The sequence below is a fragment of the Pseudophryne corroboree genome, chromosome 6 (assembly GCF_028390025.1).
Source record: "Pseudophryne corroboree isolate aPseCor3 chromosome 6, aPseCor3.hap2, whole genome shotgun sequence".
In the NCBI taxonomy this organism is placed as follows: domain Eukaryota; kingdom Metazoa; phylum Chordata; class Amphibia; order Anura; family Myobatrachidae; genus Pseudophryne; species Pseudophryne corroboree.
The window spans coordinates 405,607,200-405,628,503 of NC_086449.1; the positions used below are offsets into that span (position 1 = coordinate 405,607,200).

The following is a 21,304-nucleotide window of genomic DNA, read 5'->3' on the forward strand; positions in this document are numbered from 1 at the left end:
AACCAAGTACTTTACAGTTATTTCATTGTTACATTTCAAATCATCCTGGGGGTTAATCATAACATGAGGTTGTCGACCAAACAGAATTTCAAAAGGAGACAGATTAAGAGGGGACCTGGGAGTGGTTCTGATGCTGTATAATACAATTGGCAAAGCTTCGGGCCATAACAGTCCTGTTTCAGTCATTACCTTGCTCAATTTATTTTTAATAGTGCTGTTTACTCTTTCCACCTTCGCACTCGCCTGGGGGCGGTACGGAGTGTGCAGCTTACTATTAATTCCCATCAACTTACACATTGTTTGAAAGACTTCACCTGTAAAATGGGTACCCCTATCACTTTCAATGATTCTAGGGATACCATACCTACACACAAATTCCTGCACAATTTTCTTTGCAGTAAATACAGCGGTATTTGTGGCCACGGGAAATGCTTCAACCCAATTTGAGAACACATCAATACAGACCAATACATATTTTACATTTCTACAAGGTGGCAATTGTATGAAATCAATTTGTATTACCTGAAAAGGACCATCTGTCGGAGGGATATGGGATGGCTCTGTCGGTATTGCCTTTCCGATATTCTTCCTCAAGCAGGTGAGACATGTCATCGCTCTTTTACCCGCATGGGAAGAAAATCCTGGGGCGCACCAATAAGCTCTTACCAACTTACACATTCCTTCTTTGCCTAGATGAGTCAGCCCATGTGCCGCTTCCGCTAGACTTGGAAGGTATGCACTGGGTGCCACTGGCTTACCCTGTCCATCTGTCCAGAGTCCTGAGGACTCCTGGCCATATCCTTTTGACCGCCTTTTCCTGTGGGGAACACAAATTTTGCATTTCACACAATTTCTGTGTGTTTACAGTATTAAATACCATCAGTCGTGTACTATCTGTTTGTATGGGGTTACTAGCTGCTGATTTAGCAGCTTCGTCTGCTCGGCTGTTATCAAGTGATACCGGGTCTTGGCTATATGTGTGAGCTTTACACTTGATAACAGCCACTCTGTCGGGTTCCTGTATCGCTGTTAGAAGTCTTTTGATGTGGGCTGCATGCGCTACGGGTGTGCCAGCTGCCGTCATGAAATTTCTGAGGCGCCATAGGGCCCCGAAATCATGGACTACTCCGAAGGCGTACCTAGAATCTGTGTAAATATTGGCTGATTTGCCCTTAGCCAATTCACATGCTCTGGTTAGGGCAACCAGTTCAGCAACTTGTGCTGAGTGTGGTGGGCCTAGCGGTTCCGCTTCTATGGTACCTTGGTCATCTACGACTGCGTATCTAGTACACAAGTCTCCCGAGTCCGTCTGTCTGTGACAACTACTGTCAGTGTAGAAAGTAAAATCTACATCTTCCAGTGGGTTGTCACTGATGTCAGGCCTTGCCGTGAAATTTTGGGTCAAATATTCCATACAATCATGCGTGTCATCCTCTGTATTAAATCCTCCTTCACCATCACTCTCATCCTCCACCCTTTGTGCCTGTCCAGGCACACCTGGGAGATACGTTGCAGGATTTAATGCGCTGCATCTCCTTATGGTGATGTTTACGGGGGCCATCAATGCCAATTCCCATCTTGTAAACCGCGCTGATGAGACGTGTCTGGTTTGGGCCGAATTCAGTAAGGCTGACACTGCATGTGGTGTATGAATTGTGAGATTGTGTCCTAGCACTACATCTTCGCTTTTTGTGACTAGCAATGCTATTGCTGCAACGCTTCGCAAGCATGTGGGGAGGGATCGCGCTACCGTATCTAGCTGAGCGCTATAGTAGGCTGCTGGCATTACCATGCTTCTGGGTTAAGACACCTGCTGCGCACCCAGCACTCTCTGTTCCGTACAGCTCAAAGGGTTTCCCATAGTCAGGCATACCTAATGCAGGTGCCTGCGTTAGGCACTGTTTAAGCCTCTCAAATGCCATCTCAGATTCGTCTGTGTGCGAAATCCGATCAGGTTTGTTTGAGGAGACCATCTCCTGCAAAGGTAGGGCTAGTATGGAAAAACCTGGGATCCAGTTAAGGCAATACCCACACATTCCTAAAAATGTTCTAATCTGTTGCTGGGTTTGTGGCAGGGTCATGTCACGAATTGCTTGAATTCTATCAGCGGTAAGGTGTCTCAGTCCTTGTGTTAGACAGTGTCCCAAATACTTCACACGGGTCTGGCATAATTGTAACTTGTCCTTGGAAATCTTGTGTCCTGTGTCTGAAAGATGAAACAGGAGTTGTTTCGTATCTCTCAGGGACGCTTCCAGTGAATCTGAACACAGCAGTAAATCATCCACATACTGTATCAATATTGATCCACTCTCTGGTTGGAAAGACTGTAAACAATCATGCAAGGCCTGTGAGAAAATACTTGGACTGTCAATGAAACCTTGTGGTAATCGAGTCCAAGTGTACTGAACTCCTCTGTATGTGAATGCGAATAAGTATTGACTGTCAGGGTGCAGAGGTACCGAGAAGAAAGCGGAGCAGAGGTCAATCACAGTGAAAAATTTGGCAGTGGGAGGGATTTGCATAAGGATGACAGCTGGATTTGGCACTACGGGGAATTGACTCTCAACTATTTTGTTGATCCCTCTTAGATCCTGCACTAATCTGTAACCCCTCCCCCCACTCTTTTTAACAGGGAAGATGGGACTATTGGCAGTGCTGGACGTTCTTACCAGAATGCCCTGTTGTAGCAAGCGCTCTATTACAGGGTAAACTCCTAACTCCACCTCTGGCTTCAGAGGGTATTGTGGGATTTTTGGAGCTATCTTACCATCTTTTACTTGCACAACTACTGGGGCTACGTTTGCCATCAATCCAGTGTCTTGTCCATCCTTGGTCCAAAGTGATTCCGGTATTTGGGAAATCATTCCCTCTACCTTGGACGGACACCTATTTACAACAACAGTGTGTGACATTAATCTTGTTGGGGAGTCTAGCATATCCTGCGCTTCCTGAGTGTGGTTTTCGGGTATGTCCAAGAACACACCTTCAGGAGTACAGTATATGACGCATCCCATTTTGCACAGTAAATCTCTCCCTAGGAGATTAGTCGGAGCCGATGCAGCCAGCAGAAAAGAATGCTTGGTATGCAAAGGCCCTATCGTAATCTCTGCAGGTTTGCTTAAAGGGTAGTGCTGTACTACTCCTGTTACTCCCATGGCTGGAATTGTTTTACCAGTGGTTCTCATGCCCACGGTCGAATTTATCACTGACTTGGCCGCCCCCGTATCTACAAGGAAATTTAGAGATTTACCAGCTACATCAATTGTGACCTCGGGTTCACTTCCAAGGCTCGCAATTAATTTTACTGGCTGTAGATTACAGGTGTGGCCCCACCCCTATGGTGCGTGGTGACCTCCCTGCATTGCGCTGGCAGCTATTACCTGTGAAGGGGGTAAATGGGAACTATCAGTGACTTGCCAGTCTCTTTTTGGGGGATACCTTTTTGTTTCCCCTGCGTGTGGCTCATAACTCCGTCTCTGCGGTCCTTGATCCCAATTTCGTGTGTCATGTCGTTGTCTAGGGGGTTGATATGATTTTGGTGCATTTTTCGATCTACAGTCTCGTGCAAAATGTCCCTCCTTATGACAGTAATAACAAGTTACCACATTTGACTTACCCACAGGGGTCGGAGATTTATGCTGAGGTGGCCTTGTGGTCAGGGCCTGTATACTTACGGCCATTAACTTATCACTTTGTGACTCCCTGTGTCTGGTGATATTCCGATCATGATCAATAGCGGCCTCTCTCAAAGTAGCCACCGACAGACCTTGCCAACATGGTTGGGTGGTCTGTACCCTCGTCCTCAATACATCCTTTAAACCATCCATTAACACAGATACTGCTACTTCTCTATGATTCACATTTGTCTTAATGTCTTCTATGCCTGTATACTTAGCCATATCCTGTAGTGCCAGATGAAAATAATCAGCAGCTGTTTCTCCCTCTTTTTGTTTGATGGAGAAAATTTTGTTCCATTTGGCAACAGCTGGAAAATACTCTTTTAACTGTAAATTTATTCTCTTTACATTATATTGGTTGTACACGTCCGTAAGGGGTACCTCTTCATCTAATTTACAGTCAGCTATAAATCTCGCTGAGTCGACATTGGAGGGTAAACATGCCCTCAGCAATATCTGCCAGTCTTTGTTATTGGGCTCCACAGTATTTCCTAGCTCTCTAATGTATTTCTGTCTTGCAACTAGATCTTTCCTAGGATCAGGGAATTCAGACACCATTGATCTTAATTCCATTCGGGAAAAGGGGCAGTGCATGGCGATGTGTCTGAGAGGAGTGACTCCTGAAGTGTCAGTTTTCCCATTTGGCACTGCAATTACCCTAACGGGATTAAGCTCAATAACATCATTCTGAGTAGATTCTACAACATGTGGTGAAATGGTTTCAGCATAGTGTATGGTGCCGTACTTACCAGTTGATACGACCTCACCTGTCCCTCCACTAGGGGCCTTTGATACTTCTCTTACTGGTTGGGACGTGCCCACTGTTGTTTCTGCTATGGTGGCTGCTAGAGAGAGTGCCGATATTGTTGTTGGCTCATCCTCTTGGTCACAATCCTGGGGAAAGTTTAAAACAGGGTACAGCTTGCACGGGTTAATATTAGCATCAACAATCTTGGTTACATTATTCTTAACATTTATACAGTTACTAAGTGCATGTTTATCATTCACCAGTGTGCCATTCTCTGTAACCACCTTCTCTCCCGTTATGTATGGTGGTGGTGGCACGGTGGCTATCAGTTTTCTGATAGGGTTAGATCCAGCCGCTTGAGCCAATCCTCTTTGTATTTCACCTTCCTGTTGCCATAACTGTAAATAATCATAATGTTTGATCCGTCTCTTTGCAGATTTAATGAGACATATCCTTCTCCTTAGATTTTGTAACACCTCGGGACTAAAACTGCCTACCCGTGGGAACTTTTCCCCATCATGCACAGTCATTCTTTCCCATTCATCGCACAAAACCTCTGTGTGTGAACCGTATTTCTCACACATGACATACCTTGCCGACCCGATTGGTCGGTTTACTAAGTCAACCCGAACCGAGGTTGATCGCCCCCTACCTGAACAACTGGCCCCCATCTTTGCAGGTGTTGCTTTCACTACCTCTGACCTTCAAATCAGGGTCTTCAGCGAACCCTTACAAAAACCAAGATGTCCGGGGTAGGCCGGCGGCGGAAGTTTACCGAGTACCTCCACTCACTCGCCCACGTCGACCAATACGCCCACACACTGCCCTAGCGCTGGCGTACTCGACCTAGGGCCCCTGCGACCTGAACCTCTATTTACTGGAACATGTGGGTGTGATCCGAAGAGCACTTGACCCTTTCCAGTAACTATTGGTTGTTAGAGAATTCCCGAGTGACCAGCGAACCTCCCTTAAAATAAAAAAAATGACACAAATCACGTTAGAATGTACAAATAGCGTTTATGACCCCTCTAGCAAATGGTACTGGGTCAAGTTACTAACTAATGCACACAATTACGTGCGGTACAATCGTTCTGCACATAAGCAACTAATCTTATGTGCGGAGCGACCAGTGGAATCGAAAATTGTGGCTGCGAATTCCTTCAGCCAGAGCTTAATGGCCTATATGGGTACCGCACCAACCCTTCCTGGTGTTGTGCTTCTTTACTCTTTATCTATAGCGGACTTCTTAGTCTGCTGTACCTAGACCTCCTGGTCTGTCTGGACCTCCTGGTCTGTGCTACAGTAGACCTCCTGGTCTGCTATACTCTAATGCTCTTTTTTTAAATGTTTAACAAGGGATGCCTCCCAAGCCACCGTGCAGTCACTTACACGTATGTACCTCACGAGAACTCGATGATTTCCTGTGGTTCAACCCCAAAATTTTAGAAACTTATATATATGTATACACACTCTTTCACCTCATATACTCTTTACTTTCGTTTCTGCACAGAAATCCCTTTCATTCAGTATCGCAGGCTAATCCCGAGGAGTTGCAACTAGAGAAGGATCTATTAGCTTAAAATTTTGGACACTGAGATTGGTTTGCGCTATTATCGCGTTGCCTCCTTATCGCCTAACTAAAACAATACTATCGTGTGATTTGTATTATGTGGGTGTACCCAGACGCTCCGTTGCGTAATATACGCTCCGTGCGTCGGCCCTTGCGTCGCGTATGCTAGTCCCGCCCTTTGTTAGATACACATGTACGCAAGCCAGGTATATCCACAGAAATACAATTAACACGTTTATATCAATGTAGATGATCTTTAACTGTAATCATCTACTGAACACCACACCGAACTTCCTTGTATCTTAGGCAAGCCGTGCGCGTGTTTTACAAATTACTCCTTAACGTATTAATTTTACTTTTAACTACCAATAGCAGCAAATCTTTCTCAGCACGTTATCAATTGTGAAATGGCAAACAGGAAAGTGAGGTGTGAAAATACACAAATGAAAAGAAATACAGGTGTGTGCGTGCGCGCGTGTTTGCGTACGCAAAACAGAAATAATCAGTTTTAAAAGACAATAGCGTACTGTTCTTACCTTCCGGTTCCGGATTCCACCAGCACTCCTACAGCGTAGCGAAACAGACGCTTATCTAGCCAGCACTACTGTATCCCGATACGAAGGGATACTGCCTTCCCGCCCTTGCTGACAGGTAAAGTCTGTGTTCGCTGGTGCGGATATGTGGAGGACGGACGAGCCGCCAATTGATAAAGCTAACTATTTATCTTATTACATTCACTATAAAATGGGTAAGAGACTCAGTACGCAATTGGCGTATGGGGTACCGTAAGGGTTACGCACTTAGCGTAGCAGACGCTTAGCCGTGGTCAAGACGCACATGCGACACGCTTGCTCACAACTTAACGCGTGGTGTCGAGCACGCTATAGGCGGCCGACTACCGTAATACTATGCTACTAGCGTAGCGTACGCTCGTGACCACGAGGAGAACACGAGCGGCGCAGACGCTCACAGGATGACACTCAGTAAACCTTGTATGCAACACAGTGAAAGATTGAGTTTGTACTGTAAACCTTGGTTTTGTAATGTGAGCACAATGCAATGCTAATTAACCTCTATTGTATGAAAGCCTCTTGAGCGATTGAGACACTCTGAATACTCTCAGCAATGTAATAAACACACAATACCTTTCTAAGGTTCCAACACCTTTACTAACAATATCTAGCTATGAAAAAGTTAAAACAGTTAACAGTTCATACACTACAGGCTAACATCAATATCTAAGCAGGCTAACTACACATAAATATACAATATCGTCACAATCTTATACAATAACAGAGAGAGAGAATATGGCAAATACAAACAGAGATTTAGAATGGTTACAGAGAATAACTTACACACACTGGGGAATGATCGCTGCGCAGCTCTGGTACCAGCTCCGAGTTAGTCAAGATGAAAACCGTTTGTGGAGAGAAGAGACTGAGCTGGCCAGGCTGGCTGTCCTTATATACACTGCGTACAGTATACTACAAAGGGACCTACAATCTCATTGTTCATTGGACACAGGAATGTCTCCTCGCATCATAACAAAAGGTCATAGGTTAGTTTGAACAGGTGGACTGTGACTATATCAAACTGCTCAGGTGGGAGGGAATCTGAGAATTCCCGCTGCATGGATAATGAACCGCAAATATAGTAAATGTCCAGAAACTACTAATAGACATAACTATACGCAGGAGCGATTAATCTTTACCTAACCAGCACCGGACTGTTTCTAATAAAATGTTCTTTAGTTAGGTACCAAACACCACTGCTCAAACCCTGTCTGACCCTTCGTACCATGAAAAGAGGAATTCCTCTGTCCAGCGACCAGTTACATTAAACAAACTTACAGTCATTATTAAGGGGAACATTATCTATAAAACGTACTATTTGGTTTTATTATTTAACGATTGAGTCGCCCGCTAGACGCACACAAACTCTACCGTAAATGCACATACCACGCGCTCGAGCGCATGGCCGAGGAGGCGCCATCACGCAGCTGCGAGTATCCGCACGCACGGGAGAGAATGTGCACGTGCAGCAGGCACGCGCATGAGGTGAATATATGGCAACGTGTAGCATGATATTTTTCCGACTTTGACAACCATGTTGGACCTTTCTAGAATCGTGGTTTGTTCACCATTATGAGGATCATCATACATGTCAGATGAAGGGTATTCTTCAGTCATGTTGTCTTCATTATGGTTAGGTTGAGATCTTAAATCCACCCGATTTCTTCTTACTTCCATTCCACGCTCTGTACGTATAGTATTAGATCTTGGTGCTACTTGTGCTTGCACAATACCTTTCTGCCCCCAAATACCTTTCTCATGATCTCTGAGACGGACTTGGTCACCCGATTTTAGATCAGATAAGCTTTTTGCTCGCCTGTCATGGAACAATTTCTGTTTCGCCTGTTGACGTTCCTTACTCAGTCTGACCAATGCTGAGTTATGTGTAATAAGCAGTTCATCATGTATCGGGAGATTTGCTCTAATCCTCCTTCCCATCAGCATTTGTGCAAGAGAAAGTCCATTCTGTAAAGGTGTACTGCAGTAAATTAAAAGACTTTTGTAGAAATCTTCTTTACCTTCTTGAGCTTTTTTCATGAGACTCTTTACAGTTTTTACTGAACTTTCCACCAACCCATTTGAGCGTGGATAGTGGGGACTTGACGTAGTATGGACAAATTCCCACTCATCAGCAAATTGTCTAAATTCAGCACTGGAAAACTGAGGACCATTGTCAGTGAACACTTCCATAGGAACACCATGCCTTGCAAAGATTGACTTCATGCAATTGATTACGGCTTTACTAGTAGTTGTATGTAGTGTCTTCACCTCAGGGTAGTTAGAGTAATAATCAGTCACGACAATGTACGTTTTCCCATTACAATCAAACAAATGTGCGCCAACTTTCTGGTACGGTCTCTCTGGCACTGCGTGAGGACTCAGTGGCTTGGACTTGTTGTTTCGGTCTATATGTAAGACATAATTCACATGTAGCTGTAGTCTGTGCTATGTCTTGGTTCATTCTTGGCCAATACATAACTTCACGTGCTCTCCGCTTACATTTTTCTTCTCCTAAGTGGCCTTCATGTATCTTGCGCAGCATAGTTTTTCTTAGTCGTACAGGCATGACAAACCTATTGCCTTTGTAAATAATACCATCGACAACTGTAAGGTCACTGCGGTACATCCAATAATCATGGATAGACAGCGGGCACGCATGTTTTTCTGCTGGCCAACCTTTCAGAATGATATCTTTCAACACTTTCATTTTTTCATCTGTCTCAGTTTCTTTCCTAATCTGTTCTTGTCTTGCAAGAGACACTGGTTGAGAAGCTACGATCAAATTAAAACATAGGCTTCTATCTCTTCATCCATCAGACTTTTGGAACCTTCACTTTTGTCCACAGCACGAGAAAGTGTATCAGCAATGTACATGTATTTGCCGGGACAGTACAGCAAGTGTACATCATATTTCTGTAGTCTGATAAGCATTCGTTGAATTCTCACATCCACCAGCCCAGGGCACCATTCTGCTGAGGTCTTCCCGCTCTGGGCTGCTCCTCCTTCACCCTCCTTCCTCACATGGACGCTGGGCAGTCATTACAAGAGCTCTGCAGGTTTCCGGGAACACTGGGTTTGGTCTCCCTGTATACCTCTCCTTTACACCGTTAAATTGTGATTGAATTTTCTTTTTTATAGGCTGGGCACACACTACCCGACATCTCTGCAGGTCGCCATATCCAACAGCCAAGTAGCTGATTCTGGTAAGCATACACACTTACTGATCGCCACTCAATGTGTCTGCGCTGATATCACAACTGGGCGAGCTTTTGAATTTGCCCACCCAGTTGAGATGTCAGTCACCAGCGGTCCATGCAGCAAGTTTTTCTGCTGCATGGACCGCTGCACAGCTGATGCTATATGTCTGTGAACTACGTCATTCAGTCATATGAGGCCGAATTCATGTTTGTACGTAATGTCCGATTATCACACAGCGGGGCAATTATTGTCAGACTGCGTATGTACTGCGATCGCAGTGTGCATGTGCAAAGGTGCCAATGCAATCTCGCTCGCAATGTGGATTACATAGTAAACTGATTTACCGGAAAAGACCCTTAGGAGATGTTAATGGAGTGTTTATGGGGAAGTTTGGGAAAAACACAGACGGGTCATGGCCGTTTTCAGGGCATATATCTGCTGATGGCTGCAAGCTCGTATGTGCAAAAACATGGCGTCGGAGACTCTACTGCCGTGTCCAGTCTGCTTAGCCATAGACCAACCCTTAAAATGCCTACACACTGGGCAATATCTTGAAAGATATGAACAATATCGTTCATAAATGAATGATAAATCGTTCATATCTTTCAGTGTGGGTGCATGAACGATGCGCGTGCCCACAATCGTTCATCGTTGATTGATCATCGTTGATACTGTACATTCCAGTCAGTTTGGACGATATAGATGTATGTACTCTCATATCGTTGGTCGATATTATCGATGGCCGAAAACATTGCCCATTGTGTAGGGACCTTTAGCCCTAATGTTCCTCGTTTCTACATATACAGTAGGTTGCGACAGTGTATGCAATTGCGAATGGGAATCCCTTTATATTCCTCGACGACAGCTTCTCTTGCTAACATTAGCATTTGCGTACAAACCTGAATTAGGCCCATTGGGTGTACACACCCGCCGTTCCGCAAACAATATATCATCCGTTTGATAGAACAGACGCTATATTATCCAGTGTGTACCCAGCATAAGCAACAGTAAACACCCCTCTGTTCCTGCTCATTTTAAGTAAAAACACAATTGCTCTTTTCATTTACTTAATAGGCCCTAAACATTTGTCATTTGCTTCCATACATTACCAAATTTTTGTTCCAACCAGAAAGATTGGCCAGATAATCTTTAAGTGGGTAGGGCCCTTTAGGTTTATTTTTATGGATTCATAGGGTGGTATCCAATTAGCCCCAATATTTTTTCAGCAGGTAAAAACAACATGATGGTCCTTATTGGGCTATCCTATTATAGGCTGTTTTTATCGGCCGGAAAAGGACCCGCCATAATGCGATAACACATGGGATCCGGGATAAATTCCCGATCCCATGTGTTATTACGACTTAGAGGGCTGCTTATCGTGGATTATGCTTAGGGTGCCTGAGGCACCCAAAGCATAATCCCAGATAATTGCCATGTATTGGGGCTAATTGGATAGCTCCTGGCTCACCTACTAGCATTGGTAAATTACTGCTGTTAATAGGATACCAGTGATCGATTTGGAAGCAATTGGACAATGAGAGATATAAAGTCACTTCTAGCAAATACTAAAATGCAGGTGATTTATTACTGAGTTTATTGCCAATTGTAAGTATTTAAAAAAAATAGTAATAATATAAAAATCTACATTAAATTTGCCACCAATACTCCTTTTACACCGCCTGAAATATCCCGAGATTTTGTATGGGAGTGCGCAAAATCCCGGGACTGCAGGTGGTGTAAAAGGGTCCTTCTACACAACCTCGGGTCCATTTTCCCGGGAATCCAACCCGGCTTGCAAGCAGGGTTGGACAAAGTAAGATCCGGCGTAGGAGGCGGTGTAAATGGGTAAGCCGGGTCATCTGGTATAATGGTTAGCATTACTGCCTCACAGCACTGAGGTCATGGGTTCGATTCCTACCATGGCCCTAACTGTGCGGAGTTTGTATATAATCCTCGTACTTGCGTGGGTTTCCTCCGGGCGCTCCGGTTTCCTCCCACAATCCAAAAATATAATGTTAGGTTAATTGGCTCCCAACAAAATGTGATAGGGAATCTAGATTGTAAGCTCCACTGGGGCAGGGACTCATGTGAATGGGCAAATATTCTATGTGAAGCACTGCGGAATATGTGGGCACTATAATCTGACCCAGCACTCATTTACAGCATGGCAGACCTCCCGAACTGCAGTGTCAGGCGGGCAGTCGGGAGGCTGGGAGTCACGGCACATGATGTCTATGCAAACATCAGCACTGTCTCTGGTGCCTACAAGCGCCGGAGGCTGGGGGCCTCACAGCAGTTTGCAGATTGCTGGGTTTGCACCCAGCGTGACGCTCCGGAGTCCCAATCTGCAGGGTTTCCCGGCGCTTGGAAATGACATCATCGCTAAGCTCCGTCTCACAAGACCCTGCACCAGTGTCAGACCTGGGATTTTGTTGTAAAAGGGTAATTATTGATGAATATAATACGTACTTTATGGTGTGGGGCAATTGCGCTATTCATGCTAAAAATTTCCAGCTTAAAAAAAATTATGTATTGCATCATTTCAGTTTCTTTTACGTTTAATGCCATCTGTAGATGATACCGATGTTTTCCTTGATAAATAGCTTTCCCTGTGCAAATACACGGGGAAACTTAAAACTGACCAGATTATCACTGGCAATGATGGAACCATCACCATCAGTGAACTCTCACCTGTATGGAACAAAGAGAAAAGAAAAACAAAACAAAACCCATGGCCGAGAATTTCCCTAGCAATAGGGCTCAATGATTCTAAGCCCAAAGTGTTTATTTAGGTACAGTGTATCTGAATTTCCATAGAATCTATTTCCCAAACATAAATAATACATGCAGCTCACGGTATTCACTCACATCCTTGTTTTGATGTTTGTGTCATGAAATGAAGTTTAGAATGACTAAAAAATACAACGTTCTGCTCTTCTGCAGAAAATGAAGTAATAGAATATAAATGAGCGTATTTATACAAACAGTCTTAATGCCTCATTTGTGTGTGCGCCTCTCCTCCCAGGCAGGTTTTCAGGTCTGTGAATGTATGGGCTCTGTGTTCTGAGTGTTGGCACAGTTACTGAGCGCAGAATATGAGACTGAGGAGTCACTGATCCATCTGAAAGCAGCTATATCCTCTTAGGACATACCATCTCTGTGTCAGGACCTTCCACTCATTACTGCTTAGAAACATACTATTCATTAGTATCTGACAGATGCTCCACTAGCAAACTTCTCATCAGGGCTTTCTCAATTGAAGAAATAATGTATTATGTGTTTCAATCCCCATATTATGTGTGACACTGTGAGTTCATTTACAATAAACAAATGGTTGTAGAACACAAACACTTATTTCCTAGTTGACAACAGGTGAACAGACATCTAGTACTACAGTCATTAGATGAACCTATGTTTCTGACAGATGAGAGGATGCCTGTGTCATGTCATGTAGTATACAGGAATAACATATATCTGAGATACTGTCCTACGCAGGAAACAGCTGTATACATTAGGATTATTTTTGTATTTGTTCTTCCATTACTTCATGTCCGTTTTCTTGGCACAACCTACATATACAGTATTTATGTATTGGTTTTAAATCAGTATTGCCTTATTCTACTAATAATAACGTTCCCATGTATGTGTGTAAAAGTGCCTGTAGACTTACCAAACTCGAGATGTTTGCCATTCTGTGTATAGTGGTATGTAGAGGAGTCTGGTCTATTGTTGCCTGTTATTTCTATTTTCCTGCAAAAATGGACACTGGCTGCAGTGTTCTGCAATGGTAGGCGTTGGCAGTATCAGGATATTAACTTGCCTGATCCAGACTACCTTCTGACTTTGGTAAAAGTAAGAAAACGTCATTGGCCCCCATTGGCACATTTCTTTAAATTTGGTGGGGATTCCCTATAAACAAACCGTTTTGGAACACTACCCCTTGAGCATATTACTGCTGTCCGGGTACCAAGAGGACCCTCTTGTATCACTCCACCAACTTGTACATCCCTTAGTACGCTTCATGAAAAGCTGATGCACCACTATAATGCATTCAAATAGCTTATTTGCTAGGGAGTGGGAGTGGATTACCCACACACATTCTCCTGTACCAATCTTCTCAACCGAATCTGCCATACAGTATATCGTCAGTAGTGTATTACTGCTTTATTGAATAACACTACCTAAACATTATCAGATCTACAACTTTGATTTCAATGTAACTCCCTGTCACCCTCTGCTTCTCCATCACCCACTTCCTCTTTGTCTCCCACTTCCTCACCCTCTGCCTCTCACCTGCAACGCTCCCCCTCACAAACACACACCATCACCCTCTGCCTCTCCAAGGCATCACCCTCTCCCTGTCACCATCTGTTTCTAATTGTCACCCACTTGTCAGAGGACTGGGCACCAAATGGTTAAAGCTTTTTGGGGTTCACAGAATGCAACGGTCCAGCCTCCATATAACCCTGCCGCCTGGCTCAGGAAATTCAGTTGTTTGGTGTAGCCGGAGCTGGACCACTGGAAAAACGGTGTGGCTGTCCTTTTTTGCAGCCACAAGCTTTTATTATTTTTTATAGTCTTTTTTTTTTTTTCTTCATTTAAACGCATGAAAGAAAAAGTCACTCCAAAAACTTCCCGCCAGGTTGCGACAATGGTTACCTTTATGTAAACACTGCTGTTTCGGTGGGGGCCAGCTGGATGTACTAGACTGACAATCCCAGGCTGCGGCCGGAGAACGAGAAGGTAAAGCATCTGTTTCCGGTTACCGGTTTAAGACGCATATGATGCACTCATACTGTCTTGGTTGTCCACCCCGGGTGCACCAGCACTAGGCCTCAGGGATCATAGGCTCTTGGAATTAGTAGAGGCCGCGATCCCTGGGGTTGATGTCAGCAGTGGGGAGTAAGACGCTCCCCTAGTCATCCCACACCCGTTCATGACCAGTTTCCTCAAAGTTTCCTGCCATAAACTGATATTTCCGCCTCCGTCTGAGACTCTTAGACATTACATAGTCCAGTCCGAGTCGCTGTGGGGCTGTGTTCACTGGTACGTCTGTTTCTGTTAGCTATTTGTTAGCGGCATGGTTGAATACGGAAGCGGGGTTAAGTCTCCCTGTATCCCGCTCTCCTGACGCAGGTGATACAGCACGGAGTTCCTACCTACCTTGGCGGTATTGTGTAGTTGAATAAGTGCCTGATGCAAATGAGCATTTGTGAACTTTTACTGCTGTATTATTTGCTGTGCATCTGAATACGCTGGTTCTCCGGTGTAAGGTAAATGCAGTCATGTTTTTTTCCAACCTACTTATATGTATTGTGTAGTTAAAATATGTGCTCATTTTGCAAATGTATACTAATGTATTTTATGTGACTGTTTGCTAGTGCGGCTGCTGCCTTTAAACTTTGTTTCTGTCAGTTTTGCATTCTCTCTCTCTATTGATTCATACCCTCAATGCCAGTGCAAAGCAGGGTAGGGTCTGATTGTACTTCACTTTAAAACCTTAAAGTGAGGACTGTCACATTGATGCGGTGTATTACTACGAGTGTGTGATTAAATGTGATTAAATTGTTGCTATGTCCAAGAAAGGCAAGGGTGAAGAGGAAGCACCTACATTAGCATCATGTTTGTCCTGCAAAGCTGGGTTAACCTCTCAGGGACCTGCTACAAGATGGATTATGCGCAAACAGTTATAGGTTCCATAAAAGCCTTCTTAATCAACCGGCCTTAAGCCAAGTACCTGTTCAAGCACAAGGACTCCTTGGGCATCTTTTGCACAGGTGTTATCCAATATAGCAGACCGGATGGTGCCAGCTATATTGCCAGGTATGGGGTACTCACAAACCCCTGACATGCAACATTCCCCCTGTATTATGTCACATCCAGTCCAAGATTTAGCTCAGACCTTGGCTGCCTTTCAGCAAAAGCAAGCAGATAGGCCCAGGGACCTGAAAACGGATAGAAATGGATCACCATCTTTACAGTCTACACAGTTTTCAGAGTCTGAGGACACATTTTTTTCTAGCTTATTAAAAACTCTTGGACATTCATTTCCATAAAACAATTGGAAGAAATACAATTATACTATCAGTTTATCTACTTATAATGGAGGTTACAAAGTATTGGTTCTGTATATAATAATAAATGTATAGATTTAGGAAGGAATTAAATAAGCATTGTCTTGTGTTGTCTGTATTCAATAAACTGAAAAGGAATGATCATATTTATATATTTGGACACGGACACATTTTCACGAATTTTGGCTCTGTAAACCACCACAATGGAATTTAAATTAAACAAACGAGACTCAATTGAACTGCACACTTTCAGCTTTAATTCAAGGGGATGAACAAATATATTGTATGAAATGTTTAGGAATTGCAACCATTTTATACACAGTCCCCTGTTTCAGGGGCTCAAATGTAAGTGGACAAATTTACATAATCAAAAATAAAATTTTCCTTTTAAGTACTTTGTTGAGAATACTTTGTAGGCAATGACTGCCTGAAGTCGGGAACCCATGGACATCACAAAATGCTGGGTTTCCGCCTTTATTATGCTTTGCCAGGCCTTTACTACAGTTGTCTTCAGTTATTGACTGTTCAAGGGTCTTTGTGCACTTAGCTTTGTCATCAGCCAGTAAAACGCATGCTAGATCAGGTGACTCACCCATTGCAGAATATTCCACTTTTCCTTAAAAAACTCATCTGTACGGTGAAGCGCCATCCAATCAACTTTGCTGAATCCAACTGAATCTAAGCAGACAGTACAGTATATCTCTACACACTTCAGAATTCATCCATCATTCTGGTACATGTTGATCTTAGTTTCATCTGTCCAAAGTAGGGAGGCCAATCCCGGGATCTGCGGGATCCTGGGATTTGGGCCCAAAAATGCCGGGATTTGAATCCCGGGATTGGAGCCTCCAAACCCGGGATTCACGGGATTAGAGAGCGCATGCGCAGTTTTTACCGGACAGCGCTGAGCACTATAGCTCAGCGCTGCCCGGCTGTCAGCGAGGTAGTTCCACACACACACTGACCGCGCAGGCGGCATTTCAAATGTAGCGCCGGCCGCCAGCCAATCAGAGCTGGCAGACCGGCAGCCAATCAGGGAAGCGGCAGCGGCTCCTGATTGGCTGCCGGACTGCCAGTTCGGACTGGCTGGCGGCCAGCGCTACATTTGAAATGCGGCCAGCGCGGTCAGTGTGTGTGTGTCCATGGCTGCAGCCCGCGGCCCGCCCAATTAGTAAGTACTATCGCTACCTACAGCCACACTCCCTCACTGCTCCAGACATCCTCCCTCTCTCTCTCTGCTCCTGACATCCTCCCTGCTCGCTACACCCACCTTCCCTTCCTGCTCCTTAGATGCTCCCTACACACCCACCCTCCCTTCCTGCTCCTTACATGCTCCCTACACCCACCCTGCCTTGCTCCCTACACCCACCCACCCTCCCTCGCTGCCTTCCACCCCTCGCTGCCCTCCACATATACTCTCTCTGCTCCCTACACTGATCCCTACTGCAATCCCGGGATTGAGCATTTTTCAATCCCGAATCCCGGGATTGAAAAAATGCCCCGGGATTGGCCTCCCTAGTCCAAAGTGTGTTGCTTTTTTAGCTGTTTTTTTGGGGGGCCTTTCTATTTTTGGCGCTTAACGAATGGTTTGCCCCTTGTGCTACTGTAAAGTCATCTCATTATGGTAGACTTGGATAATAATATTCATAATATTCCTTCCTCCTGGAGAGTGTTCTTCACTTGGCTGGATGTTGCAGAGTGTTTTTCTTTACAATGGCAAGGATCTTACGAACATCCACCACTGTTGTCTTCCATGGATGTCCAGGCCTTTTTGTGTTGCTGAGCCTCCAAGTACATTCTTTTTTCTATGGGTTCCCACTATCTCTCTGATAGATTTTTTTTTTGAAGCATTGAGAGCACCTTTGACCACATGTTGTGGGTTCACAGCAACAGCTTCCAAATACCAAAATTAAAATCACCTCCAGACCTGATTAATGTATGAAGAAATAACAAAGGAATAGCCCAGACCTGTCCATGAAACAGCTTTGAGTCAACTGTCCAATTACTTTTGGTCTCTTGAAAACGAGAGAGCTACATATTAAACAGATGTATTTTCTAAATCCAATTTGGATGTGAATACCCTCAAATTTAAGCCGATTGTCGGCACTTTAAAACCATATTCATTATATAACTGTAACTTAATTTATGTTTCGTTATACAGCTAAAATGCCCAAAAAATGGTGTCAGTGTTGCTCTAACTAATGTTTCCTCTAGAAGTCTAGGAATAAGATATTGCTTCATTTCTAATGAGAACACTACAGTTAGTACTAGTGCTGAAACCAGAGGTTTGTTTTTTTAATGGCACTAGTAAAAGATACAGATTTTGATGTAATTTACCTGTATCAGTATCCCATTTATTTGAGACAGTGGCAGCTCACTTTAATCTTCCGATTTCCAGAGCACGACATCATTCCAAATGAATACAACATACATGTTCTTACAATATATCAACATGTTTGGCTGCCTACAGTAGTTTGTTTCTCCTTCATCAGATTATTGCTAATGCTGGTGTCTTCCTTATGAGATGGGCTATAACCTGTACAAAAAATGCATAGACATGTTTTTTTTCCTACAGTATATAAAGTACATTTCAATTATACAAAATGTTGCCCCACTGAAAGTATTGGATAGTGCCTGATCTCTGGCACCTCCTAAAGACATGTAAAAATCCAGAGACAGGGTATAAAGGTTCCGACGTACTCACTAATCCAAGAACATTTCACCTTCAATTGCACAGGATGTGTTCGGGATGCTGGCAGTCAGAATCCAGATGGGTCCCAGGGGTATGTACTGACCTTGGGGTTAGGCACTAGGGCAGGTATGGAGAACCTTCGGCCCTCCAGCTGTTGTTAAACTACACATCCCAGCATGCCCTGCAACAGTTTTAGCATGGACAAAACGGTAGCAAGGCATGCTGGTCTGTGTAGTTCAACAACAGCTGGAGGGCCAAAGGTTCCCCACCCCTGCACTAGGGGGAGGATTAGGGTTAGGCTGCAGGAGTTGGGGAAGTTAGGGTTAGGCTGTTGAGGTGGTTGGTTAGTGTTAGACTGCGGTAAGGAGATGTTAAGGATAGGTGTAGGATAGGGTACGGTAAAAATTCTTACCACTATTCATTGGGATTCTAACCATCTGGATCCTGACTGATGGGATTTCGTACCAACCCAACTACACAGTCTCCCCCCTTATAACAGGTTTGAATAATTCTTCCCCACACTACAAAAATTTGTTTTTGGACAAAGCAGGTGCATATTATTACCAGACTTTAAATGAACAATATATGCTTGTTTTCCCCAACAAATTCTAATTCTGACAAAAATTAAGTGCTCCATTTATAAAGTGCTTTATTTGAAATTATAGTGCTTATACTGTTACTTAATGGAACATTTGCGAAAATATGCCATTTAAAACAGTGGTTATGAATCAAACAGGTAAGTAGAGGTCTATTCGTGTGCTAGTTACGATAACAACGCTGGAAAAGTCCAGGATAGCATGTAGAGGTAATCTGGTGTCTGAGCACAGACTGAATGGTCTGCACCATCCTTCATATCGTCACAGGGAATTCTCCAGGTCTCCACATCAATATCATCCAGGTTAAATTATGTATTGTTAATCTTTGAATGATATGCAACCAGTACCATGGCATGTATTCTATTTTATGTCCTGATTCATATAGGCATCACACCATTGTAAGCAAACACATACATTTAGTGCCATTTGTCAGAACGGAAGTTGTTTCTTTAATTAAACAAGAATTTCATACTTTTTCTGAATAGCAATCAGAATGTAAAGGAGATTACTTGACGATACTGAATTGTTATTTTCAAGGACTGTAGTTAGAGATTTATTCTCTCTCCTTGAATAGCACGTCCCTTTGCCATCCATGCGTCCTGATGGAAAAAATACAAAAGATTTACATAAATATAATAAAAACCATTATATTATATTGCTTCTGCTTCATGGTTTTATTATGAGACCCTCCACATCTTAATATAAATTTGCTATAATGAATCTTCATTACTATCAACATGGAGTGAGGTGCGGTCAGGATCCCAGCACTCAGAAGACCCAAGGATCCTGGGGGTAAATACTGGGGTTGGGGAATAGGATTAGGTACTGGGGGGGAGGGGGGATTAGGCTGAGGAGGTGAGGGAGGTTAAGGTTAGGATGTGGAAGGGGACGGTTAAGGTTAGGATGTGGAAGGGGGACGGTGTGGTTAATCTGCAGGAGATGGAGGTTAGGGTTCAGCTGCGGGAGGGAGAGGTCAGGGGTATGGTAAAAATACTTAATGCGATCCATCAGGATCCTGTTGTCGGTGTTCTGACTACCAGGATTTCATACCCAACCGCACAGAGTAAGTAGAAGAAAGAGTGCAACATTCATTTTGCAAATTCACAAATAACTAAACCTGAACAACAACTGTTGGGACTCATGAAAGCCTACTGGTAAGGTCCAGCAGTTTTCCTATGTATGGAATATACAGTATACTCACTTATTTCCTAGACCTGGTGAAAAGTTCAAATGTGCATTGCAGCCTGAACAAGGGCTCTACAGCTTTGTCAGGAAATACAGCACTACTCACAATGAAAACAATAGTTTGTATCACACCTACAAATGACGCAGAATATGTCCACCACCTGTGTACCCTATTAAAATGCAATCCTATTTACCTAGCTAAAAGGGAAAGTTAGCTGCTCTGCACCTCACATGGAGACAAGCAGCTCGTTTCTGAGCTGCAGCTGAGTGATCGCCTGGCTCTTATCATGTGACATGACACTGGGACAGTAGGCTGGATTGCTACTTGCCTGTGAACTGTAATTGTCAAATGATAAACCAACACATTTACTTCCAAGACCACAGACTAATCATTAATATGACTGCAAAAAGACAACTACATAGACAAAGTTAAACTGAGCGAAACTTCCAGCATGAGTTACCTGACCCACACTAATACAATGTGTACACCCTGAGGATAATGACCCAAGTTAACTTACTCTAGGACTGTTGCATTTACAGCAAGATGAGCTGTCCATTGCACAGCTGTCTGGTTATTCGGTATGGGTATGGCTGTCTAACGTGAGGTTTTTAATTTTTTGGGGGAATAGTTTACTCCATATAGTGACCGGGAACCCCAATTAGTGCACCGTGTCCCCTTGTATGGCTCGCTTTGCTCACAGGTTACTATTCCCAATAATATCCCACGTGGATCATAAAGTATGAAAAAAGTATTTAAAAAAAAAAACACGGGGAAAAAGCATGTTAACATTTTCCTGTGCCGACCATCAACATGTTGACCTTTTGCCCATGTTGACCTAATGCTTGTCGACCACTAGTGGTCAACCTATTGACTGTCGACCTTATCCAGGTCGACCTAGCATCCAGATACCATTCGGTATAATCGCAATAAAGGCCAAATGCACTCACTGGTTACATTACGTTCTACCCAACCTGGTCACAACTGTAAGACC

The 21,304-nt window shown here is 43.7% G+C and overlaps 2 protein-coding genes across 2 annotated transcripts in view; both read right to left on the reverse strand.

The window, feature by feature from the left end:
- The window catches only part of UCMA (upper zone of growth plate and cartilage matrix associated), a 69,551-nt gene extending 50,478 nt beyond the window's left edge, over positions 1–19,073 (reverse strand). The window contains exon 1 of the mRNA XM_063929988.1: positions 18,177–19,073. The gene's annotated coding sequence lies outside the window, so the exon portion shown is untranslated. The remainder of the gene's footprint in view (positions 1–18,176) is intronic.
- Positions 19,074–19,155: 82 nt separating this feature from the next.
- PHYH (phytanoyl-CoA 2-hydroxylase) overlaps positions 19,156–21,304 on the reverse strand; it is a 62,718-nt gene continuing 60,569 nt past the window's right edge. The window contains exon 9 of the mRNA XM_063926892.1: positions 19,156–19,726. Within this exon, the coding sequence (XP_063782962.1) occupies positions 19,673–19,726 (54 nt within the window). The 3' untranslated portion in view covers positions 19,156–19,672. The remainder of the gene's footprint in view (positions 19,727–21,304) is intronic.